Source organism: Hypanus sabinus, chromosome 18, assembly GCF_030144855.1.
Source record: "Hypanus sabinus isolate sHypSab1 chromosome 18, sHypSab1.hap1, whole genome shotgun sequence".
In the NCBI taxonomy this organism is placed as follows: Eukaryota; Metazoa; Chordata; class Chondrichthyes; order Myliobatiformes; family Dasyatidae; genus Hypanus; species Hypanus sabinus.
In genome coordinates, this window is record NC_082723.1 from 21,871,843 (window position 1) to 21,898,739 (window position 26,897).

At 41.7% G+C, this 26,897-nt stretch overlaps 1 protein-coding gene across 3 annotated transcripts in view; it reads left to right on the forward strand.

Annotated features, from left to right (window-relative positions):
* LOC132407403 (carboxyl-terminal PDZ ligand of neuronal nitric oxide synthase protein-like) overlaps nucleotides 1–14,690 on the forward strand; it is a 136,905-nt gene extending 122,215 nt beyond the window's left edge. For 2 of the 3 annotated variants that reach the window (XR_009516469.1, XM_059993837.1), the window contains exon 12: nucleotides 6,319–6,456. Coding sequence is in view for 1 of the 3 variants with exons in the window: in XM_059993836.1 (XP_059849819.1) it covers nucleotides 6,319–6,874 (556 nt within the window). In the remaining 2 variants the exon portion in view is untranslated. Of the gene's footprint in view, nucleotides 1–6,318 lie in introns of all 3 variants that reach the window. The other variant, XM_059993836.1, reaches the window with a different exon arrangement.
* The last annotated feature ends 12,207 nt before the right edge of the window (nucleotides 14,691–26,897 follow it).

The following is a 26,897-nucleotide window of genomic DNA, read 5'->3' on the forward strand; positions in this document are numbered from 1 at the left end:
CTCTCTTCACAGATGCTGCCTGACCTGCTGAGTGTCTCCAGCATTGTCTGCTTTCATTTCAAGCTCCTAGCAGCATTAGTTACTTGTTTGGTGAAGGAAGTGGTAGTGCAGGTGTGGTAGTGTAGTACTTTAGTTGGACCAGCAGATTTCTGGACCATTGATCCACAGACGTGAGTTCAAATCCCACCAGAGAAGCTGGGGAATGTGAAGGCAAGTAAATAAGTACATCTGGGATTCAATAAGAAATTTGCTCTTAGTTACGTTATACAGGTTGGTAGGTTTATCGGCCACTGTAGATTGCTCCTGTTGTGCATTTGGAGGGAGCTGATACGAATGTGGGGAAAATAGAATAGAGTTAATGTAAGTGAATCTACTTTACTTAAATTTAGAAATACAGCCCTTCTGATCCAGTGCTGCACAATTGCATCCATGTGACCAATTAACCTACTAATCTGTACATCTTTGAAATCTGGGAGGAAACTAGAACACCTGGAGAAAACCAAAAGCATGTGCCCTAACCTCAATGCAATATCCTATCTTCCTGCAACATTGGACACGTTATAATTTGCTAAGTGGTCCATAATGCCTCTGCACTCCATTCTGTCCTGTCTCACCTGGAAAATGGTGGCTCCAATGCCAAGATACTATTTATTGACGTCAACTCTGCATTCAATATGATCAACCCTCAGCAACTGGTAAACTGTCCTCACTGGGTGTCAGCACCTCTCCCTGTAACTGGATTCTGAACTTCTTGACAGAAAGACCCCAGTCAGTCTCTGTTGGCAGAAATATCTCCAGCTCCATCAAGCTGAGCACCGGTGCTCCCCAGGGCTGCATACTCAACCCGCTGCTGTTCATGCTGCTGACGCATGACTGCACTGCTAGATCCATTCAAACGGAATCATCAAGATCGCTGATGACACAATAGTGGTTGTCCTCATCAACAATGATGACGATTCGGCATAGTAGAGCGGTTGGTACAACAGTGCGAGCGCAGCAACTTGAGTCTCAATGTGGCCAAGACCAAAGTGATGGTTGTGGACTTTAGGAAGGTGCAGGCTGACCACTCTTTGCTGCACATACACAACTCCTCTGTGGAGAGAGCTAGGAGCACCAAATTTCAGGGTGTGCACATAACAGACCATAACATCTTGTCTTTCAACGCCATCTCTTTGGTCAAAAATGCCCGGCAGCATCTCCACTTCCTGAGGAGACTGAGGCGAGTGAGGCTCCCCTTCCCCATTTTAACCAATATTTACAGGAGCACCATCAAGAGTGGCCTGACAAGTTGCATCACCATTTCCTACAGGAATTGTAAGGTGTCTAAGAGGATCTGTGAGGTCTGTCTTCCACCAATCCAAGGTATTTATCAGGAACACTGCATACACAGGGCCCTGAGTATTGTCAGTGATGCCTCCTATCCGTCCAACAATCGTTTTGACCTCCTACTATCAGGCAGGAGGTACTGTAGCATTAGGACAAGAACTGTTAAGGGGGGACATCACGTGATGACATAGGATCAAGACGTGGAAATCCAGCTCTCCAGTAAAAAACTAAGAAATTAATGTTTAAGTCAAGAAAAGTTAGTAAATATTTTCTAAAAACTATGTCTAAACTACTCAGGATTTTCCTTAGATATGCCTCCTAAACAGACAAAGAAGAAAACTATTACTTTGAAGATAGTACAAGCTGGCCCGGCCACCATGAAGAAGCCTCGGACTCAAGTGCAGCTCACCTCCTGCGATACAGAACAAGAATCGGCGGCAACATCAACAGTCTCCAAGAAGAAACAACAGGAACTGCGCGTGCGCGCAGGAAAGGGCATGCACAAACATGAGCAATTTGAACTACAAATCACAGCTACGATTGGAAGTGGAAGTGAAAATGAACCCGAGGTGGATTCGGATTCTCTGGAACATACAGATGAAGATGAGGAGGTAAAAGAAGAACACCAGGAAGAGGTTGAAGGTGGAAGATATTCTGGAGACATAAGAGAACCTTTGGCACAAATAATGCATGAATTAAAAACATTAAAAATAATAAAAGAAGATATTAAAAATATGGACTATGATAAAATAGTGAAAAAACAGGAGAAAATGGACAAGAAAGTTAAAAAGCTGGAAGAAATAATGGGAGACACTATTGATAGAGTGAATAAAATGGAAGATAATATTCTTGCTTGGACATCAGAAAGAAAACGACTGTTGGAAAAAATAGACGTGCTTGAAAATTTTAGTAGACAAAATACTATTAAAATTGTTGGTCTTAAAGAAGGGATAGAGGGAGAGGATCCAATAAAATTTTTTCAAAAATGGGTCCCGTAAAATTTGGAAATGGAAGAGGGAACCCAGTTGATTGAAATCGAAAGGGTCCACAGAGCCTTAAGGCCAAAACCTCAACCTGATAAAAACCCACGACCAATCTTGATAAAATGCTTAAGATATCAAGATAAAGAAAAGATCCTGAAGGCGGCTGCCCAATGTGCCAGAAACAGAAATGAGCCATTGATGATAGAAGGGAAAGCAGTTCTTTTTTTATCCTGATATAAGTTATGACCCTTTGAAGAGAAAGAAGGAATTTAATCCACCGAGAAGAGTTTTATGGGAAAAGGGTTATAAATTTATATTGCGCCACCTGGCAACCCTGATAATTTTTTTGGATGACGGAAAAAGAAGATTTTTTACTGATCATCAGGATGTAGATGAGTTTGCATAAGAACTCCCAAATATTCGCTAGACACAGTAAAGATTTAAAAGTGAAACAGATTAAAGATGAAGACAGGGACAGTGAAGTGAATTGATGGACATTAAGGACAGAAGAATATTTAAATATACTTTTAATTATATGATACAGGGGGAGAAAGGTAAAAATTTGAGAAATATTAATCGAGAGTAGTGATATTATTTTTTCTTCTCTTATATATACTTTTTTCATGTTACGGGGGAGCTGGGGGAACTTTGGATCGATCGCTACGGGATTCACGTGTGTAAACATGGCGATTGCCACGACCCGTACAACGGAGGGGGGTAATGTTGTGTTTTTTTCATTCACAACATTAGCAGGGTTTTTTTTTTGTTTTTTTTTCTTTATAATCTATTTTTCTTTTATCTTTCTTTCTTTGCCTGGATGATCAGTGGGGAGACACATAGCAACATGGAGAATTTTAAAATAATTCCCCAAGATACTATGAGAGTTGAAATATTATGTATTATTATAGACTGGAGTAACCCCATTAAAAATAATGACTAATGTACTGAATTTTTAAAGTTTTAATGTTAATGGGTTTAATGGACCGATGAAAAGAAAAAGAATTTTAACATACATTAAGAAAATGAAAATAGATATAGCTTTTATACAAGAAATACATTTAACAGAGATAGAACATCCAAAATTAAAGAGAGACTGGGTCGGAAATGTTATAGCAGCTTCATTTAATTCAAAAGCGAGGGAGTTGCAATTTTGGTCAACAAAACCTTACCAATTAAAATACAAAATGTATTAATTGATTCTGCAGGAAGATATGTAATTATACATTGTCAAATCTTTTCAGAACTATGGACTCTTATGAATATTTATGCACCAAATGAAAACGATGTAAAATTTATACAAGAGGCTTTTTTGAATTTGGCTGACGCACACGATAAAATATTAATAGGTGGAGACTTTAACTTTTGTCTAGACCCAGTTTTAGATAGGTCAACAAAGGTTGTTACAAAACCAAAAGTAGCAAAATTAACTTTATCATTGATGAAAGATTTAAATTTGATTGATATATGGAGAAGAATTAACCCAAGAGAAAGAGATTATTCATTTTATTCAAATAGACATGAAACATATTCAAGATTAGATTTTTTCCTACTATCAGCGAATATTCAAGACAGAATGAAAAATATGGAATATAAAGCAAGAATATTGTCAGATCATTCCCCCTTGATAATGACAATGATAATGATGGATAAGGAGGAATCAATTTACAGATGGAGATTTAATTCAATATTATTAAAACGTCAAGATTTTTGTGATTTTACGAAAAAACAGATTCAGTTTTTTTTAGATACAAACTCACATTCAGTTGATGATAAATTTATATTATAGGAAGCAATGAAGGCATATTTGAGGCATATTTGAGAAGTTATACTTCTAAAATTAAGAAGGAATATATGGTAGAAATAGATCAATTGGAAAAAGAGATTACAAAATTGGAAAAAAAATCTCAAAGATATATGACAGAAGAAAAACAAAGACAACTTGTTAAAAAGAAGCTACAACATAATACACTTCAGACATACAGAACAGAAAAAGCAATTATGAGAACTAAACAGAGATATTATGAACTAGGTGAAAGATCACACACGATTCTTGCTTGGCAGTTAAAAACAGACCAGGCTTCCAAAACGATAAATGCAGTCAAAACAAGTGTAAATAAAATTACTTATAAACCTTTAGAAATCAATGAAACTTAAATTTTTTTCTATTCTGAACTGTATCAATCAGAATCAAAAAAAATGATATTGTTGAGATAGAAAGGTTTTTATCACAAATAACTCTCCCAAAATTGAATTTGGAAGAACAGAAGGGATTAGATGTGCCTTTTACATTAAAAGAGATCGAAGAAGCTCTAGGATCACTTCAGAGTAATAAATCTCCAGGAGAAGATGGTTTTCCACCTGAATTTTACAAAAAGTTTAAAGATTTATTAATTCCTCCTTTTATGGAGCTAATACACCAAGCGGAAAGAACGCATAAACTTCCAGAATCTTTTTCAACAGCCATTTTAATAGTATTGCCAAAAAAAGGCAGAGATCTTTTAAAGCCAACATCATATAGACCTATTTATTTGTTGAACACAGACTATAAAATAATAGCAAAGATTTTATCTAATAGATTATATAAATACTTACCAAAATTAATACACATGGACCAAACAGGATTTATTAAAAATAGACAATCAGCAGATAATGTAAGTCGGTTACTTAGCATAATTCATTTGGCACAAAAGAGGGAAGAAATGAGTGTGGCAGTTGCTTTGGATGCAGAAAAAGCATTTGTTAGATTGGAATGGGATTTTTTATTTAAGGTATTGGAAAAATATGGATTAGGAGTATCTTTTATAAAACGGATTAAAACCTTAAATACTAACCCCAAAGCTAAAGTGGTGACAAATGACCAAATTTCAACATCATTTCAGTTAACAAGGTCAACTAGACAAGGTTGACCATTATCACCTGCTTTATTTGTGTTGGCGATAGAACCATTAGCTGAATTAATTAGAACTGATTCAGATATTATGGGCACATGAAGAGTTAGTAATGTTATACTGATGATTTTTTAACTTGTATCATACAGTTAATGCACCTTAGTATTTGTAGTAATATTATGTTAATTGTTATGTGTGAATCTTATATACTGTATTGTGCATCTTGGTCTGGAGGATCTCATTTGGCGATCTACATGTGTATGGTTGAATGACAATAACCTTGACTTTGAACTAACCCAAACCCTGCACCCTAACCCTAAACACATCCCCTGATCCTAAGCGCCCAACCAACCTAAAACAATGCCCCTTTGCTTAAACACCAAACACTGCCTGCAAACGAGGGTCATTACAGTAGCGTAGCAGTTAGTGTGATGCTGTTACTGTGCTGATGACCCGGGTTCAATTCCTGCCACCATCAGTAAAGAGTTTGTATATTCTCCATGTAACTACTTGGTTTCATCCAGGTGTTCCAGTTTCCTCCCACAGTCCAAAGATACATGGGTTTGCAGGTTAATTGATCATGTGGTGTAATTGAGTTGTGTGGGCTCATTGGGCCACAAGAGCTAGAACTCTAAATATATATTTTTTTGAATTCTTATTTCAAAATTGAAGGCGTATTTTTCAGATTGCGAGGGTTGAAGTATTTGACATTCAGAGCGACAGTCCCAACCCAAATGGATCAACTCATCAATGTGGTTATTATCCAGCTGTTTGCATTACTGGAACATTTCTTTTCATATTCCATGCCAAACCATAAAATTAGCCAAATTACAGACAGTTACCGTGTCCGACAGATTTGACATCTGAAAGGCAAAACACAGGCCACTAATGTAAAAATCCATTTATAGATTGTGTGCAGAGTTATCTATCCAGACACTTAATTACAGCTGGCAAGCCAAGTATTTCACACAGCAAACATTATCCTCAAATAATTGTTTTTAAATAAGAAATGATGGCTGTCTGCAGTTCCATGGCTCAGGGACAGTGGTTTAGGATATAGTTAAGCATAACTTGTAACATTGCCAGCCAAGTTTTAATGGTTCCTTTCCTCTTCTTTGTAGGGTTAATCATGCCATTCCACGACTCAACCCCCCACCAGCTGCTACGAGAAAGCGCCAGACGAGGTCCCTCCCTTTCGCAATTGAGCCCGCCTTGCAGTGCACTGAGCAGGTAATGGTCAACAGCCTGCACCAGACCTCACACGAGTCGAGTTTCACGGATGTTTCCTCCTGCACTTTTGCTCCGTCTGAGTTTGATTCTGAAGCCTGGCTGCCCACCAACGAGAGGTTTTGTCCCACGGAGCTCCAGCTTGCAGACAAGCCCCCCACAGTGATGGCCACAGGGAGGGACGGGATGGCCACCACCCCGCCTGCTCGCTGCGGACACCCACCTGGCAAATCAAACCCTCAGGTAGATCTTCCTTTCAGTACCCTGGCCAGCAGCTGCAAGGGGCCTCTGGACAACACCGACAATACCCTGCCCTTTTCTCCACCACTCAATGAGACCTGCCTACACATCAGCTTCTCAGAGGATGAGCTTCTGGACAACAGCACTGAAGACTCAATAGCACAGCAAACTGCCTCGGTGCAAGTCACAGATGGTCTAACATCTCGCTAAACCTTGTACTCACTGCTGTCAGCAATTTCCCCCAGCTAATCTAGTCCTTTTGAAGCTTTGTAAGGGTTTCAAAGTCCTTTCCCCTTGCAAGATCCAAGGGTTATTTTCTATCCCATTCCCAGGAGGATGACCAGGGATTATCTGAGACTCACCAATTTCCAAATTCCAGTCAGTGACTAATTCCCAAGATGTTCTGGCCTCATCCTAGAGCAGGTTCCAAAACCAGAAAGGCACATGCTGAACACTCACATGTGGTCTAACTACCAGGAAATGGAGGAACTAAAGTAGAGTGTACCACATTTGTGGTGTCCACAATGTCTATGCACAAGGGTTGCTCAATTGCCTTTCATCTTTTGGTTTTTTGTATGTGGAGAAAAATAAATGAGCAGTTTATTGCATGTTATTACCACTGGCCTTGATCTCTAGAAGTGAGCCATCCAATGTATAACAGTTTTCTCACTGCTGGCAATGGACTCTCCACTGTAGGGAACGTGTCTTTGTTCCTTAACTGCAAATGATAATATTTGGCTGCTGTTATGCTCCTAGGAGACTGATGCTTTTGTCCTCTTGTTGGGTTGCCATAGACTGAAAGGCTTTAAAAATAAATTGGTTTTATACTTTATAAATATTAACCTAAAAACCTATCAAATGTGCTGTGTGTGTGTTGATTCTTGATATGAGCCGGTCTGTGAAGATGCCTCTTCCACTAGTCCAACAGGTTGTTGCAATGACAGGCCCAAGACCTTGAATTGCATGGTGGGCAATCAGGGGGTATGTCAGACCCCACCACTGGCCTCCTACATTATGGCTTTGCCCTATTTCACCACATCAGTTCTTGACCATCTCCTGCATACTGAGCTGGTCTCAGTTCTTATCTCCTCTGCTTCCCTCTATCAGTGTAAAATTGTACTGTATCCTACATTATGAAATGGACTGTGGTTTGATCACTTGACTATTTATTTATTTATTAATTTAGTGATACGGCACGGTGTAGGCCTTTCTGGCCCTTCAAGCTGTGCCACCTCAGCAACCCCTGACCAACCTGATTAACCCCGACCTAATCAAGGGACAATTTACAATCAATACATACAAAATGCTGGTGGAATGATACAGGCCAGGCAGCATCTGTAGGAAGAAATACAGTCGACGCTTCGGGCTGAGATCTGAAATGATCAATTAACCTACCTGGTACATCTTTGCACTGTGAGAGGAAACTGGAGCAGCTGGGAAAACCCATGCATTCCACAGGGAGGACGACCACTGACTCCTTACAGAACGGTGCAGTAATTGAACTCCAAACACCCTGAGCTGTAACAGCATCGCACTAACCGCTACCCAACCCGTAACCATGTGGCTCTTGGGTTGTTTCTGCTTTCCACCCAGCAGAGAATATGTCCCTCTTCCATCACCCTAACAGCAGCAACTTCTCTCACGTCCGAAGATGAGCAGGTTGCGAAATTGATGGTCCCAGTAAATTGTACAATTAGATCTAGTGTGTTGTCTGAGTGTGGATATTTGGAAGGATAGGGGTGGAAATTTATAGAGGGAGAATAAAATAGATCAGGATAGTCAGTGTGGGCTGTATGATCTGTTCCCATAATGGATCTGTCTCTGACTATACGCCCAAATGGTTGAGCTTTGTCTGACTTTGAGTCTGATGGATGGCAGACTGGAGGCCCAGTCTTGCACCCTGGTATCCTTGTTCTAGGACACCTAGAAGGCTTGGCTCTCAGTAAGGAGTTGATTGCAAAGGGCAGGACTTGCACACCATATTTGCATCTCTGGAGGTGGACAGAACGGCCCCGGCTGTACAGGCAGCTCCATTCCCCCACGCCTGCATTGTTAACATTCAATAATACCCGTCACCTTGTGGCGGGGGGTTCAATATGGAACTCCTTTAATTCAACATAACCTCGATGCTTTCTGTGTAGCCATCTTCTCCGTTATAAATTCCTGTGTAAAGAGTTTGTGTTCACAGTCCATGGGTTATTAGTGAGCAGCCGGTAAACCTGTCTCTAATTCCCTGCCTATTACATGACTTTGCAATCAGCAAAATGATTTTAGCTTTATTTGCCAATCTACGCCATAGTGAAATCGGTGGTGGTTGTCCATCGTAGCTGACGATGGCAGGAAACCTGTGTGGGAGGTTTTTAAAGTGGAAAAGCCTTTGCACTGGAGCAGTTCCATTCTCTTGATCTCGGAAGTCTGGATCCAGTGGTACGAACAGGCATCACAGACTGGTATCTTCCTCAGTTGCAGTGGATGGCCATGACATCTGTGCCTTGTCATGGCCTTCACACTCCACCAAGCGTTGCAGGACCTCCTACCTGGCCACTGGATCTCACTGTAGCTCTCATCTGCCCAGTCCAATGGAGGGACTTTGCATGCCAGCACAGGCATGTCCCTATCTCACCGGGGTACAAGGCCACCAGCTACCCTCACCTGGTTTAGCCCATCTGTATCATGGTATACTGGGGTGTGGCCACTGTCACATGCAAACAGCTACTTGGAGCCATAGGTGAGAGCTGAGTATCCGGTGGGCAGCAAAAATGAGTGAGCTGCCCCAGAATGGACACAACAAACCCCTTCACCAGAGAAGCTACCCTGGACACCCCATACCCCCCCCCCCCGTGAAATATGTACATACAGTGAAATACGTTGTTTGCAACAAATCAAGTAGGTAAACACTGATGTGGGATCAGAGGAGGAGCTTCTTTACTCAGAGAGTGGTAGCTGTGTGGAACGAGCTTCCAGTAGAAGTGGTAGAGGCAGATTCGATGTTGTCATTTAAAGTAAAATTGGATAGGTATATGGACAGGAAAGGAATGGAGGATTATGGGCTGAGTGCAGGTCGGTGGGACTAGGTGAGAGTAAGCATTCGGCACAGACTAGAAGGGCCGAGATGGCCTGTTTCCGTGCTGTAATTGTTTTATGGTTATATATTGTGCTGGAGGCAGCCCGCAAATGTCACCACACATCTGTGCAAACATAGCACACCCACAACTCACTAACCACAACTCTAACCGTACGTTTTCGGAATATGGGAGGAGACCGGAGCATCCAGAGAAAATGTGCATGGTCCTGACAGGCAGAACCAGAATCAGAATCAGGTTTACTATCACCGGCATGTGGCGTGAAATTGCTTAACCAGGCAGCAGCAGTTCAATGCAATACATAATATAGCAGAGAGAGAATAAAATAATAAATAAACTATAATAAATATATATTGAATAGATTTTTTTAAGAAGTGCAAAAACAGAAATACTGTATACTAAAAGAATTGAGGTAGTGTCCAAAGCTTCAATGTCCATTTAGGACTCGGATGGTGAAGGGGAAGAAGCTGTTCCTGAGTCAATGAGTGTGTGCCTTCAGACTTCTGTATCTCCTATCTGATGGTAACAGTGAGAAAAGGGCATACCTTGGGTGCTGGAGGTCCTTAATAATGGACACTGCCTTTCTGAGACACCGCTCCCTAAAGATGTGCTGGGTACTTTGTAGGCTAGTACCCAAGATGGAGCTGACTAGATTTACAACCTGCAGCTTCTTTGGATCCTGTGCAGTAGCCCCTCCATACCAGACAGTGATGCAGCCTGTCAGAATGCTCTCCATGGTACAGGCAGAGGCAGGAATCGAGCCCCAATTGGCAATCGCTGGTGCTGTAAAACGATGCATTAACCACGATGCTACCCTGCTTCCCAGGTATAAATCTGGAAATTCTAGACTTTGCAAAGATTTCCCAGGTAGCAGGTAGTTCAACATTGCCTTTAGGAATGCTGGGGGACTTCCACTACAAGCCTTCCAGGGAGGGAAGCAAGATATCTCTCTATGTATCTTTTGGACACAGAAAGCACCACTGATTACCATACATGAATTCGACCTCCATATCTCCTTTGTGGATGTGCTAAGTGTCCTGTCCAGCTAAGCCAAGCGAGCAGAAAATGGTGTCAGTGTCAACAAAAGAAAATTCACTTGGTCATTGAAGACAGGATAATGAGAGAGGGATGGTTTACTGATCTGAAATTTGTGACTAGTGGTGTTGCACAGGGATCGGTGCACCTAGAATGCCTTACTTATGATTCTTTGCTATCGTTTTCATTGATTTGCAGCATTTAATAAAAATTTATTTTTGCCCATTGTAGCTTTACTCTGTGAGGAGCACTGTAAGTACATCGAAAACTTGTGTTCCATATTTCAATATTAACGTGACCTTGTTTTGTCACTGCAGCTGGTTTTATGTCTCAGTTGGATCTTTATCTCAAGGCTTAACGAATTGTCTCTTCCTGTCTGCATGCAGTATGCTCAGGAACATTCCACAGCTTTCAATTTCAATCTTCTTTTTCACAGAAAATAAAGGCTGTTGGTTTTGATATTAAACGCATATCATCACAGGGTTACAGGAGTCCAACTCCATATTGCCACAGTGAGGAAGCGCTTACAATATGAAGCTGAACACTCCGACTGCCCCACAGGGTTCACACAACCTTTGCCTGCTTTATATTCCTTTATGGCAAATGACCGCCAAGTTTTAACAGGTTCTTCAGGTACAAAGGCTCCCATACTACTTCAAAGAATGTCTATGGATTTGGGAAGAATCTCAGCACCACCCCCCCACCAAAGATCGGAGAGTTCCAAGGTCAAAGTAAATTTATTATCAAAGTGAGTATTATGTCCCAAACGTTACCCTAAGATTCATTTTTTCAGGGATTTACAGTAGAACAAATAAATACAATAGAATCAATGAAAATTGGTCATTGTAAGTTGTCCCATGATTAGGCTGGAATTAAATCAATGAAACTCAGCAGCTAGGCAGCGTCTATGGAAAAAGTACAGTTGATCCGAAACCTGCTGAAACATCAGTTGTACTTTTTACCATTGATGCTGCCTGGCCTGCTGAGTTCCTCCAGCATTTTGTGTGTGTTGAGGTTATTCGTGCTGGTTCAGGAGCCTGATGGTTGAAGGGTAATAACTGTTCCTAAACCTGGTGGAGTGGGACCTAAGGCACTTGTACCTCCTGCCTAATGACAGCAGCGAGAAGAGTGGATGTGTTCAGAGCATTATGTCTGTGTGTGTGTGTGTATGCCCCACAGGTCCCAGCCTGTATTACCATCTACACTGCTGGTGTCTCTTTAACCAGCTGGGTTACTAGGAACTGCAAGGTGTGAATTGTGCCTCTTGAACACTGGACAAACAGTTATGATGAAGGTCTTTGTCAGGCAGAGAAGAGGGGATTGGGTACTTCTTCATCATTGGTGGCCCTAAGTTTTAAGTCACTGGATTAATTCTCCAGCCCATTCCCACTTGGATCTCAATATCTTTGGTCCCTTACAGAATTCCACCAAAGCTCAACATCAACTCTGTGAACTGGACCCTCTTCTACCTGAGCACACTACAGCCCAGAGGACTTAATGCCGAATGCAACATCTTCAGATACTGATTGAATTTAAGTTTTTTTTATACAAACTGTGGGTATTTTCCAGTGTGTTTCTTAATGTTTTTATTTCCGTTCAGAAGCACAAACCTCTGGCTAAAATTTCTTGGTTCTTACCCTGTTACCCTAAGGAGGCTTTGGTCCCACACCACCAGGTTCAGGAACAGTTATTACCCTTCAACTATCAGGCTCCAGAACCAGCGTGGATAACTTCACTCACCTCAACTCTGAACTGATTCTACAACCTATCTCCCTCTGGTGCTCCTTCCCCCCCCCCCTTTTCTTCCATGGCCTTCTGTCCTCTCCTATCATATTTCCCCTTCTCCAGCCGTGTATTTCTTTCACTAATCAACTTCCCAGCTCTTTACTTCATCGCTCCCCCCCCCCCCCACCACCCGGTTTCACCTATCACCTTGTGGTTCTTTCTCCCCTCCCCTCACTTCCTTACTCTGACTCCTTATCTTTTTTCCCAGTCCTGATGAAGGGTCTCAGCCTGAAGCGTTGACTGTACTCTTTTCCACATATGCTACCTGGCCTGCTGAGTTCCTCCAGCACTTTGTGTGTGTTGCTCGGACTTCCAGCATCTGCAGATTTTCTCGTTTGTGACTGGACTACCATAGAAGTACGTATTGGTGGCATAGTGGTTAACAGGATGCTATTACATCTTGAGGCATCAGAGTTCAGAGTTCACTTCTAGCTCTGCAAAGAGTTTGAAAGTTCTCCCCATGACCATATGTGTTTCCTTCGGGTGCTCCAGCTTCCTCCCACAGCACCAAAGATGTACCAGTTGGTAGGTTAATTGGTCATTGTAAGTTGTCCCATGATTAGGCTGGAATTAAATCGGTGGGTTGCTGGGCATTGCAGCTCATTGGGCCAGAAGGGTCTGTACCACGCTGAGTCTCAAAATATAAAATAAATAAAATCAAACTATCCTGAGATTCATTTTCTTGCAGGTGTTCACAATAGAACAAATAAATACAATAGAATCAATGTAAAACTACACACAAAGACTGATAAACAACCAATATGCAAAAGACAACTAACTGTGCAAATGCAAAGTAATAATAATATTAAATAAATAATGCTGAGAATGTGTTTTGTAGAGTCCTTGAAAGTGAGTCCGTAGGTTGTGTTCAGTGTCACTTTGGTGTTGAGGTGAGTGAGATTTTCCACTCTAGTTCAGGAGCCTTATGGCTGTAGGGTAATTCCTGAATTTGGTGGTGTGGGACCTAAGGCTCCTGTACCTCCTTCCCAAAGATAGTAGCAAGAAGAGAGCATAGCCTGGATGGTGGGGGTCTTTGAGAATAGATGCTGCTTTCTTGTGGCAGTGCTTTTTGTAGATGTGTTCAATGGCAGGAAGGACTTTTCCTGAGATGGACTGGATTGTATCCACCATTTGTAGGCTTTTCCATTCTTGGGCATTGGTGTTTCCACACCGGGCTGTGATACAATTAGTCAGGTTCCACCAACCCTGCTTTTTGCAGAACTTTCTATGGATACAATGTACAAACTCCCATGATCACATTAGCAAACATTGAGTTCCACTCCTATCTCTCCTCAAGATAAAAATAAAAACAGTGGCTTTTTAAAACTCAAAATCAGCTCAAAACTATTCAGTTTCCTCTCAATTATCTATCAACCCTCCAATTCTGGGGATCAGTTACTCATCTCCTGTAGTTAAATGGAGCAAAATATTTTCTAAACTTCCAACCTTACTCTGCGCTTGTAAACATTGTATTCGTTAATACCAGTCCTGCAGTTTTGGTCCAGACTCGCACTTTTCTCATTGAGTTAAACTGTAACATTAACATAGATTCCATCTGGGTTGCTGATTCTTTACATCCGATACGTGACCTTGTCTGAGTATGTCATGATTTATTTTTTTGGATAGTGCAAGATGGGAATCTTGGAAAATCCCTGGAGTGACTCTTAAAAGAGAGTAACAAGACAGATGCCATGAAGATCTCCTTCCTTTCGTCTGTGCCTTAGCCCTCTAGTAGGACTGTTACTTTTATGGTGAGGCTCTTAGCAATACTCGAGAGGAATGGACATTGACGTTCTTAGTGTAAACATGGTTTCTGTCTGAAATGCTTAATTAAAGCTGGAAATTAGTTTGTCTGAAGACCAGCAATGAATCATACGTATAATTTACTATTTATAGGCACATTTCTCTGAAGTTGTGTTTGCTGATAAAACCCAAAATGTCTGTAACTTCATCCGACTGCCAGCACTTAAAAAGTAAGTTCTAACTTCCTGATAGTTCTAGTTTTTTTAAAATTTGTAAAACAGAAACTGCAGCTGGAAAATTGATTGGAGTGCTGGGTCTAGTTAAACTGTAGGCACATGTTCCACTCTAATGTACTTGCAATAAATGCTCAGTTTTATTGATTCTGCTCCGTTTTATTGATTCTGCTCCAGTCTAATTCATTTGTAAATCATAAGCGTTTTAGCAAACTGCAAAGTTGTAGACGCTTGGCTATCTGCCCATTCATTTGGATCGACTCAGCACTTTCTACCCGTAATAACTCCAGCATGAACAGTTATTGAATTCCCTTCTTAAATCTGCTGGTGTACTGGTACCACTTCGAGCTGCCTTGCATCACTGTTGCCGCAGAATCAAAGTTTCTTTCAAAATCTTTTTGCTTTCTATCTGAGTGATGTTTTCTGTCCTGAGTTACAAGGCGAGGTTGCATAGACTAGAACTTAATTCCTGGAATGAGAGAGATTGAGGGATAGTAGTGCAAGCATGATACTGGCATTCAATATAGACAGGTGTGTTCAGAGAGCAACATCTACAAAATAGTGGAGAAACTCGCAGGTCAGGCAACATCTCTGGAAACGAGTAAATCGCCATCATTTCAGGCTGAGACCCTTCATCATGACTGGGGAACTTCACCAGTCTCAGCCCGAAATGTCGCCTGTTTATTTCTCTCCATAGATGCTGCCTGACCTGCTGAGTTCCTCCAACATTTTGTGTGTGTTACTCTGGATTTGCAGCACCTGCAGAATCTCTTGTGTTTATAGCATTCAGGGAGTAGAGGGATATGGATCATGGGGAGGCAGAAGATATTTACATTAATTTGGCATCATGACCTTGCAGGTCAAAGAGCTTGCTCTTAATCAGTAACTTTAAATTGTATGGGGCAGTGGAGGAAGTGTTGGGGTGTAGTTGAAAGCTATGGGACAGAGACTGGATTTCTGGAGGTACATGAGAGATGGAGATTGATAGGATTGATTTGAGAGTTAGCATAGATTTATTAAGATTAGCGTTGTCACATGTACATTGAAACTTATTGTGAAAAGCGCCACTTGCGTCAACAGCCAACACAGACCGAAGCCGTGCTGGGAGCAGCCAGCAAGTGTTGCCATGCTTCCAATGGTGACATAGTGTGCCCACAAATCACTAACCTTTGGAGTGTGGGTGGAACCCACGGGAAGAACGTATAAACTTCATTTATCTATTGAGATAAACACCACCCAGCAATTCTCGATTTAACCCCAGTTAAATCATGGGACAATTTACAATGACCAATTAACCCACTAACCTGGACATCTTTGGACTGTGGGAGGAAACTGGAGCACCTGGAAGAAACCCATGTGGTCACGGGGAGAAGGTACAAACTCCTTATAGACAGTGGCAGGAATTGAACCCCAATATCTGGCGCTGTAAAATATTACATTAATTGCTACCCTATCATGTGACCTCATCATGAAAGTATGGAGGTGTTCCACCTCATATTGCTTCTGGAATTCCAGTCCTGTTTAAACATACAAAAAGATGTCGGCTAAAATAAACCAGATGCTACTAGTTTGAGGTCTGTTCCATAACCAAATGGTCTGATCTTCCATCTTAATATCAAAATACTGGATTGGAAAGAGGATCTGTGTGTGTACCAGCAGAACAGGCAGATCAGCAGCATGACCAGAGTGCATAGATAGTCTAACTAACTCTCTACCATTTAACCATTTTGTGAAAGTAAATGTATACTATTTCAGGGTATTATTTCAAGAAAAACTTCCATCTCCAGTTAATAAATTAAGCCCTCAGTCAGTGAAAATAGTGAATGGTCTTTAGTTCCAAAACCTAGAAATTATAAATAAAAGGGATTCTGCAGCTGCTGGAAATCCAGAGCAACACACGCACATTGCAGGAGGAACCAAGGATGGAGGGGCACCACCTCATATTCAGTCCGAGTAGCATCCAACCTGATGGCATAAACATCAATTTCTCTAACTTCCGGTAATATCTCAGCCCTCCCCCTTCTCTCTTTTTCCATTCTTCCTGCTTACCCCTTCCCTTCTCACCGGACATTCACCTCCCGTGGGTGCCCCTCCTCCTTCCCTTTCTCCGATGGTCCACTCTTCTCTCTGATTAGGTTCCTTCTTCTTCAGCCCTTTACTTTTTCTATTTGTCACCTCCGAGGTTCTCACTTCATCCTCCCCCCCCCCCAACTTGGTCTTGCCTATCACCTGCCAGCTTGCACTCCTCCTCCTTCCCCCTTCCTTTCCAGTCATGATGAAGAGTCTCTGCCCAAAATGTCAACAGTTTATTCCCTTCCATAGATTCTGCCTGACTTTCTGAGTTCTTTGAAAGTACAAATTACCTTTCTTACTAAGAGTTTATTTCATGCCACCAGAAACTAGTCTGTGCTATGTAAATGGATTTACTGATAAAAAAAACAGGATCTCTGCCAGAAAATGATATCTTCCCTCTCTGTAGTTTGGCAAGTCAGTGTTGCCATTAATGCATCTCTGCCTTGATGAAATTCCATAAACGTTGCCAAAATATCCAGTAGGTTATACTTCTACAGCATTCTCCCTGTATCATTCCCATTGGACAGGAAATCCCCAGGTCACATAAACATTTCAGCCCTGACAGATGACTTTTCTATCAGTTACAAATCGACAATTTCAATCAGGGCTGATTTGCAGAAATTTATTCATTTTTTGACTTTTGCTGTCTCGTCACAATAGTACAGATTCAGAATCGGAGTGTCCTATCCAATGACTAGTTTTGATGGACTTAAAGTATTAATGGATTTTGCAGTGCTTGATAAAGTATTTTACAAGTGCTGATAGAAGTGAGTGCCTTGTCAGTTTCCAAAACAAATCTCTGAAGTGGGTCTCCCTCTGTGAATAAGGACCCGTGTTCCCACCAGACAATGGTGTCTGACTATAGCTGGAAGCAGTTATTTTTAGTGAATGGTTGTCCTTTGAATGAACTAGCTGCTAACTCTATTCATTAAGACCTGAAGATGTTTGTGTTTCTGTATCTAACTCTCCACTCTTGAAACATACATTGAAAACCTGTGGCAGGTGTTGCCATGCTGCCAGCGCCAACATGGCATGCCCACAACTTACTAACCGTCTCCCGTACTCTACATCCGTGGACAGTGGTGGGAAATAAACTCTGTCCTTACAACTAGCGCTGTAAAACCTTGTGCTAACTGCTTTGCTGACATGCCACTTAAATTACTGAAAATGCCCAGGGATTGGTGAGACCACAGTGTAACCTTAAAATACAGCCAAGCCCAAGCACAGTTTTAATAGATTATTGAATGGTTCCTTAGTAAGATAAGATGGAATCTTGACCCTACAATCTGTATCATTATAAACTTTCAGCTTACTGTCTACCTGCACTGCACTTCCCTGCAGCTGTTTTGCTTTCTGTTATTGTTTAACCTTGATCTACCTCAATGTACTGTGTATTGATTTGATCTGTACGGACTCAGGCAGGTTTCTCAGAAGCACGTTTATCGTCACTGACAAATGTCATGAGGTTTGTTGTTTTGTGGCAGCAGTAGAGTGCAATGCATAAAAACTTTTATAAGATACGATAAGGAATATGAAGAAAATAAACAGGTAGTTCAAAAAGAGAGCAGAATAGTGAGGTGACATTCATGGTTCATTCAGGAGTCTGATGGCAGAGAGGAAGAAGTTGTTCCTAAAACATTGAGTATGTGCCTTCAGGCCACACACTCCTCCCAGATGGTAATAATGAGAAGAGGGCATGTCCAGCATGGTGATGGTCCTTAAAGATGTATGCTGCCTTCATGAGGCATCACCTTTCGAAGATGTCCTCGATAGTGAGGAGGCGAGCACCTGCTGAGTGTACGTTCCTCTGCAGGTTTTTTTAACGATGGTGCAACTGGTCAAATGAACTCTCTGTTGTTCATCAATAGAAATTTGCTAGAGTCTTTATGTAATACTATATGTAAGGCAAGCTCAAGCTTTTCACCACACTCGCTACATCTGACAATTATAAACTAATTCCATTATTTAAGAAGGGATATTCTTACATTATACAGAGTACAGAAAAGACTTATTAGTGATTCTGGCATAGAAATACTACATGTGAAGGTTCAGCAAATTGGGTCCTCTAGTCACCGAGGTGAGAAGAACGAGGAATTGTCTTATTGAAAGGTACTAGACCTCGAGAGTTTTAAAAAGGTCAGTGCTGCAAAGATACTCCCTCCAGTGGGGGTGTCAGAAGAGGGGGGTTTGCAGGCTAGTGCTGAGATGAAGAGGCATTTTCTTCTCAGGGAGGGTGGTGAATCTCTGGCAGAGAGCCGTGGGGCTGTGAAGTAGATTCAAGACCTGAGGGATTCGGGGATTATGGGGATTAGGCAGGAGAGTGAAGCTTTTGCCAAGATCACATCAGACCCGATCCTATTGGATGGCAGAGATTGAGAGGCCATATGGTTACTCCTGCTCCTAATCCTGGTATTTGGCCCTTTTGTAACCAATAACCTGCGTGTAAGTTCTGCAACCCAATTACAATGCATCCTGTTAGACCACCAGCCAAGTTTTAACATACGAGTAATTGTCCATTGTGGCACGAAGTTTGAAGCTATTGCTGTGTATTTAATGAAGATGCCAGATTGCAGGAACCAAGAGCATTTTGATATTGTCTGACTTTGTGACTTTCTAAGTAGCTATTAAAATTAATATATTATCTCATTATCCACCATTTTCAATACACCCACCTGATGTGCTGTTTAAGAGGAATATGTAATGAAAACCATCAAATATACTGTAATTTAGAATCTAAATTACAGTGGATTCTGGTTAATCAGACCAGCTGCTTATTTGGGCCAACTCTTAACTCTTAAAGAAAAACTAATCAGCAAAATAACCAGGTTTATCTTTAATTATTTGGGACACTATGCTGCTTAATTGGGGCAGGATATCGTTGCTGAGCAGTTTCTAACTAGTGTCAAACTTGTGTGCATTTGTCTGCCTGTTTTTAAATAGCATCAGTTGTGTGTCTTTGTGTTCAAAAAGCACTGGTACTTAGTATAAAATAAGCAGTAAGACAATTCAGAACTGTTTTGCTCACCAAGGTTTCAAGCATTCAGACTTGCTAGAAATTGCCTGGAATAAAAATGAAACAATTTCACCACTTCAGCAATTGGGGAATTATGAAGGATCTGAAGGTATCAACAATCGACTTGAATGTTACAATGAAAGTGAAGATTTGGAGGATGCAACCGTTGATAGCATTGTATAAAGGCAGTCTGTTATCTGCGCTGATTTTGTTCATTTACAGTCAATCTAAAGAACACAGCAGCGTACACTGGATGAATTCCTCTGCCTATAACTATTAGGAACTAATACACAGTCTTATTGTACCGTAGTAGTATTGATAAAGTTTAAATTTGTTGTGTATTTCATTTAAATATAAATTTGTATAATTTGTTTCTCAGTTAAATGGTAGTTTGTCTTATTTATAACTTTTAAGCTATTTCCATGAAACTTCAGCTAATTGGGGCAGTCACTTAATTAGGTCAAAATGTATTGGTCCTGACGTGTCCCAATTAACTGGAATTCTCTGTATTCATTTCTCCATTTATTTATTTACTTACTTGTTTATTTACTTGCACATTGATTCTCTGTCAGTCTTTCTAAGTATTTTGCATCAGTCATCACTGTGGAAGACACAAGCGGGTCGCCAGAAATTTGAGAGTATCAAGAGGCAGAAGTGAGTGTGGTTGTTATTACCGAAGAGAAGGTGCTTTGGGAGACGAGAAGTCTGAGGGTAGGTAAATTACCTGGACCAGATGATCTACACCCCAGGGTTCCAAAAGAGGTGACTGAAGAGATTGTGGAGGCATTAGTTATGACTCTTCAAGAATCACTAGATTCTGAAATGGTTCTGGAGGACAGGAAAATTGCAAATGTCAATCCACTCTTTAAGATGGGAGGGAGGGAAAAGAAAGGAAATTAGAGGCCAGTTAGTCTGACTTCAGTGTTTGGGAAGATGTTGGAGTTGATTATTAAGGATGAGGTTTCAGGGTACTTGGAGGTACATGACAAAGTAGGCCAAAGTCAGCATGGTTTCCTCAAGGGGAAGTCTTCATTTGCATTCTTGTCTTGATTTGTTCAGTGATCTTGGTTCCCCGACTTGAACAGAAGGTCTGTGCAAAGGAACGTTAGACTCTCAAGGTCCGTGTTCAGCCTGGGTGACTGCACACTGGCTCTGTCAGCTTATCAGCTTGACTGTTGCCTTAATGAACTTCCTCATTCAGAAAAGGGAAGTCCAGCTTCCAGTGACCTTGTTCAGCTTGTGACTGTACAACGTCTGCCCCCTGCTCTGTCAGCACACCTTTTTAACCCGTGCCTTGCTGCAACTTCCATAGGCATAACCCTCTGCACCATCTGGGACATCTCCAAGAGTTAAAGACCCTCACCATCTGTGACAAGTCTTCTTTGCACTATTACCATCAGAAGATGGCACAAGATCCTGAAGATCCACACTGAACACTTTAAGAACAGGTTCTTCCCTTTTGTCATCAGATTTCTGAATGGTCCATAGACCCATGAACACTAACTCGTTATTCACCTTTAACAATATCTATGTATTTATTTTTGTGACCTTGAGTGTTTTAATGCAAGCAAAGGATTCTAGGACAACTCTTACTTTTGAACAGTTATTTAATACGTACATTAAATAGGTTATTAATGCCTGAAGATGTAATATGATTGGTATGTGAATATGTAAATGTTGGGATTCAGAAATGCACAACATTTCTATTGGATCAATATCAGAATTTATGGTCATGAGATGACTTCTGTATGAAAGTAGTGTCTCTTTGTTTAAACTTCAGAGCAGTTTGGTGACAGGGGCCAGGCTGTTCTTGTGCCCAAGTAAATAAATGTGATCAAGGAATGAGTGCATGTTTTCAGAGTCCATAAGTCTGCGACAACCTGCCTGTAATGGAGCTGGCTGCGTCTATAACCCTCAGAAGCCTTTTTTGATCTTGTGCATTGGAGTCCCCATACCAGACTTTGAAGTAAAACCATTACCATGCCTTCTTCATGATTGTGTTGGGCCCAGGATAGATCTATGAAGTGCTGACACCCAGCAACTTGAAACTGCTCACTTCTATCCATTTATCTTCTGTCTTACTTCAACCTTTAAATCATTTATAAAATGTTTAACCATAAGGGGATTTTACTTATTGATCTACCATCTGATAATGATTCTTCAAAGTGATTAGTTGCTTCCTGATGATGGAGGCCCCTGAAGACAGCGTTCAGCAGCTTACCTTGGAAGAGGAGCTTCCACATCCCAGGGATGTTCCACAGTGACCTCTACGTTGCCAGGCATGTTCTACAAGGTCAGGACTGAAGATACGGGAATTACTATGCCTGTGTTTTTTTTTTCTCATTTGTTCGCAGAATGTAGATTTTAGCTGGTAATAGCTGCAATTATCATCCCAATCTAATTATCCTTGAATTGAGCAAACATTTTAGAGTCAACAAAATGGCCAGACCAGGTAGGTATGCAGATATGATCATTAGGGAACCAAATATTTTATTTTGCAACATGGTATTTTAAAAAATCCAGATTTACAATATATGTTCATTAATATATTTTGTAAATTAAATGTTCAAATTTATTATCATAGTATGTATGCCATATTCAACCTTGAGATTTATGTTCTCTCTGTCACCGTGATTCAAATCTCTGGGTCTATGGTCTAGAGTTCTGACAGCTGGTCCCTTAACCATTTTATGACTCTTCATTGCTTCTTTAAGAGAGATGGTTAAAGCAGATTTACTTTACTAATCTATAGAAAGGGTGGTTCATGGAACAAAAAAAATAGAACATTGAACATTACAGCACAATACTAGCCCTTCAGCCCACAATGTTGTGCCAACTCCTTGACCAACCTAACCCTTCCCTCCTATATAGTCCTCCATTTTTCTATCATCCATTCGTGTCATGAGTAAAATGTTGACAAGCTCTGATTGTATCTTGTTTAAACGAGTGAGAGAAACCTGATTGGAACATATAAGACCTTGAGGTGTCTTGATAGGGTGGATGCAGAGAGGATGCTTCCTCTGGTCAGAAGTCACAGTTTAAAATAAATGGGCAGCAATTTAGAATAGTGACTTTTGAGCTCAATCCTCTGACTATACACCTTCTTAACAAGCCTATGTGGGATCTGTAGACGTAGAGGGTGGTGGGATTGAGATACATCTCTACCAAAGGAAGTGTAATGCACTGCTTCTCTCTCCTTGGGCGAGATGTAGCACCTACTTAGCACCCTGAAAAGGGTCACATGAAGCCATGGGAGCAGGTGGTGGATAGTCATATGTATGTCGCTAGTTATCCGACCACTGACACCAAGCAGACAATCTCTGAAATGTATTGATAATGGCTAGGGTGTCACCAGTCTTGTAAAGACACTGCCCAGGAGACAGTGGCAAACCACAACAATTTGCCAAAAACAATCATGGCCATGGAAAGACCATGGTCGCCCACATTATACAACATGGCACATAGCAAATGAACGACAGATGTGAACAGCAAGATCTCTCTGATCCTCCACACTGCCAAGATTCCTGCCAATATCACTGTATTCTGCTTTAAATTTGACCTTCACAATTTAAAACATTATTTTTCTTTCTTTTAGATGACAGTGAGCATTCAGAACTTTCTTCCCCTGAGGCAGTGGAAGCAGAGACTTTGAATATTTTTGTGACAGGTACATATTAAGTAAACAGGTGAAAGCGCACAGTCAAAGTTCAAAGTAAATTTATTATCAAAGTGTGTATATGACAGCATACACTACCCTTTCCTTGCGGGCGCTCACAGCAGATACAAAGAACACAACTTTAACTGTGCTCTCTATTCCATTGTACAACATAAGTTATACGCAGTGGCTTGTCAGGTTAGTAATGCTAGTGGAGGTGTTAACTTACAATTCCAGCACAGTCCCTCTGGTGTTGTCTGGAGGCAGTTTGAACGTTCCCTCGGTGATCCTGCAGGTTTACCATAGCTGCTTGAGTTTCCGCCCACATCCCAGAGATGTGCAAATGAACTAGCCATTGAAAATTGTCCCTAGAATATAGGTGAGAGGCAGAAAGTTGGGATAAATTATTGGGAATATGGGGGAAATAAACTGGGATTACAATAAGTGTGTGTGTGATGATCGGCATCAACTTGGTGGGCAAGTATCCTGACTCTAAGGGCTGATTTATACTTGTGCATTGCATCTTTGCCATAGATGTCACGTACCCTATACCGTACAAACGCCGTACCTTATGCCATACGGTGATGTGCACCTCTCTGGAAAACTTACGCACGCGTCGTGGCGACGCAGACCGCAACAACTGTGATTGGTCTGCCTGTAGCATCACATTTCCAGTTGCTTCTTCTCCACCATGTCTATAGGCTGTGCGTACACCGATACGAAATAGGTGAACCAAATCGTCAAATCTACCTGCTGACGTGAAAATGTTTGAAATGCATTTCCTCATCCATGTCTCTCACAAAGAAACTCAACACAGTGGCATAGAAACCCCACCGCCAACTAGCGTCTGGGCGCACACCAACGCATGCTCGCTGCGGCATAGAGCGACGCAGAAGTGAAAATTAGGGCTATGGTGTCGGCTGCGGCGTAGCTCATATGCACAAGTATAAATCAGTATAAATAAGGGTGTCACAGCAGTGTTGCGGTTAGTACAACATTTTACCGTGCCAGCTGTAGGATCGGGGTTCAATTCCTGCAGCGGGAGTCTGTCCATTGCCTGTGTGACGGCATGGGTTTCTCGGGGTGCTTTAGTTTCTTCCCACATTCCAAAGGGGTACGGTTAGGGTTGGTGAGTTATGGACATGCTATGTTGTGACATTTGCAGGCTGCCCAGCACAATCCTCACTGATTTGATTTGACGCAAACAATGCATTTCACTGTAGGTTTCAACATACATGTGACAGATAATCCTAATCCTTCTTTCTCTCCTTCTGATTTCTATGAATGCAGAAATGAGGTCACAAACGGGTCAGTCAGCATCTAAACAGAAGAGATTCTGCAGATGCTGGCAATCTTGAGCGACACACACAAAATGCTGGAGGAACTCAGCAGATCAAACTGACTCAAGGTTGAGTTTCTCCGCCAGTTTGCACGTGTGTCAGTCAAGATCTAATCCAATGGTGCAGTGGGTTAGAAGCTGCTGCTTCTACTTTGTAAGTTTACTTTCACTTTCCTGCTCTTCTGGGAAAATGCCACATCTTTGATGACCCACTCCAGCAAACTGTGTTGAGATGAATGACCTCCAAGTCTGTTCAAGTCAGGTCGATCCTAAACTTTCTGTGCCATCCCCTCCTCCACATCTGAAGCCACATTACTCAATAATTCCCTGTTTTAAAAAGGTCCACATTCCCACTTTGTCATGTAACTTGTTGCTTCATTAATTTTTTGGCAGGTACCTTTAATGGTTTACTGAAAGGATTATTGGTGGATGGTGCCTCTCATGTGGCCCAGATGAATACTGGAAATCTCAGATATAATTCTCCACGATCATTGAAAGCTGTTGTCAGAAGCAGAGGTTGGTGATGACAACTGACTAATTTGCAATGATGGATGCAGCCGCTTAACATATGAACTCACCATTCATTCAGAAGAAGTAACAGACTCCGATAGCTGATTTCAATCCCTGCCTTTTGTTCCGTCAGATCTGCAGCTGTTGTGGAGCGATACAATTTCCGAGCAAGTTCGTTTTTTTCTGTTTTCCTCTACAGGTATCTCTGTCTCTCTGCAAGCAGAACATCAAGGTGTTGTCCCTGAGGGGTTAGAAATGACAGTGTTAGCAGCTGTAAAGTATACCTATTTGCCTCCTCAGTTTCAAAGTACATTTAGTATCAAAGTATGTATGCAGTGTTCAAGCCTGAGATTCGTCTTCCCCCACAGACGGCCACGAAACAAAGAAACACAGTGGAACCCGTTCAAATAAAAATGTCACCCCCCACCCCTGTGCACAAATAAAATAGTGTGATTAGCAACAAAATAAAGATGAAAAACATGGAATATAAAACACAAAAATCGAAGAGTTCAGGCATATTCAGTTTTCATTAGGTTGCCCCGACTCAAAATCGCCCAAAACAGCAACAACCAAAAAGGAGTGACATGAAGCCAGAAACACGTGATAACGTGAAACATAGAGTCCAATCCACGACTGCGCTGCCCAAGACCCGGCATCGAGGGAGAGGGAGAGAGAGAGACTATCTGAATGGAGGGGCCTTCCTCCAGGAGCAGCGAGTGAGAGGGAGAGAGAGAAAGACCGTCACTCAGATACCGTCCTCTGGCAGCAGCGAGCGGGGGGGGGGGGGGGTGGCTGATAGACAGCGTTGAACACCCGCTCACCTTCTGCGCCCGCTGCGCGATTTCAATTTTCCACCGTGTTTTAATCAGCAAGGCCAGCGAGAAACGGAGCCAATCAAGGGCTTGCCCTCCATCTCCAGGCTTCTTGGCCTCGAGGCTGCAGGCCCCCTGGAAGATCCTCAGAGACAGAAAAGCGCCAGATCTTCCAATTGGCCAGAAAACACGACACCAAAATGTAGCTCACAAGCTCCAACAGAAGCTGGACCACATTTGAAAGGACAAGAGGCTGCAGAAGAAGTGATGGAAGACAGATATAAGGCAGTAAGATCTAATCTTTCCCCACAACAGTTACACCTCTATAAGCGCATTTAGTTCCTGACTCTTGGGCTTCCAGATTATTCTGAGTACACATGCACAAGGAAATCTGCAGATGCTGGAAATCCAAAACAACACACACAAAATGCTGGAGGAACTCAGAGGGTCAGAGTAAACAGTTAATGTCTCTGGCTGAGACCTTTCGTCAGGACTGGAAACAAAAATGAGAATTCAGAGAAAGTAGGTGGGGGAGGGGAGAAAGAAGTACAAGATGGCACGTGATTGGTGAAACTGGGGAGGGGAAGGGGTGGTAAAGAGCTGGGAAGTTGATTGGTGAAAGAAATAAAGGGCTGGAGAAGGGGGAATCTAATAGAGGGTAGCAGATTATGGAATAAAGAGAAGGGAGTCACTGAGTACACCCATTGGCCACTAAATTAGGAACACCTGTTCATTAATGCAAATGTCCAATCAGCCAATCATGTAGCAGCAACTCAATGCATAGAAGCATGCAGACGTGGTCAAGAGGTTCAGTTATTGCTCAGACCAAACATCAGAATGGAGTAGAAATTTGATCTAATTTGATCAGTCTGGTGAAACTTGCATGCTGTCCCCTGATCAATCCTTGCTGATTTAAAGCAAACAACACATTTCTCTGTATGTTTTGACTTTT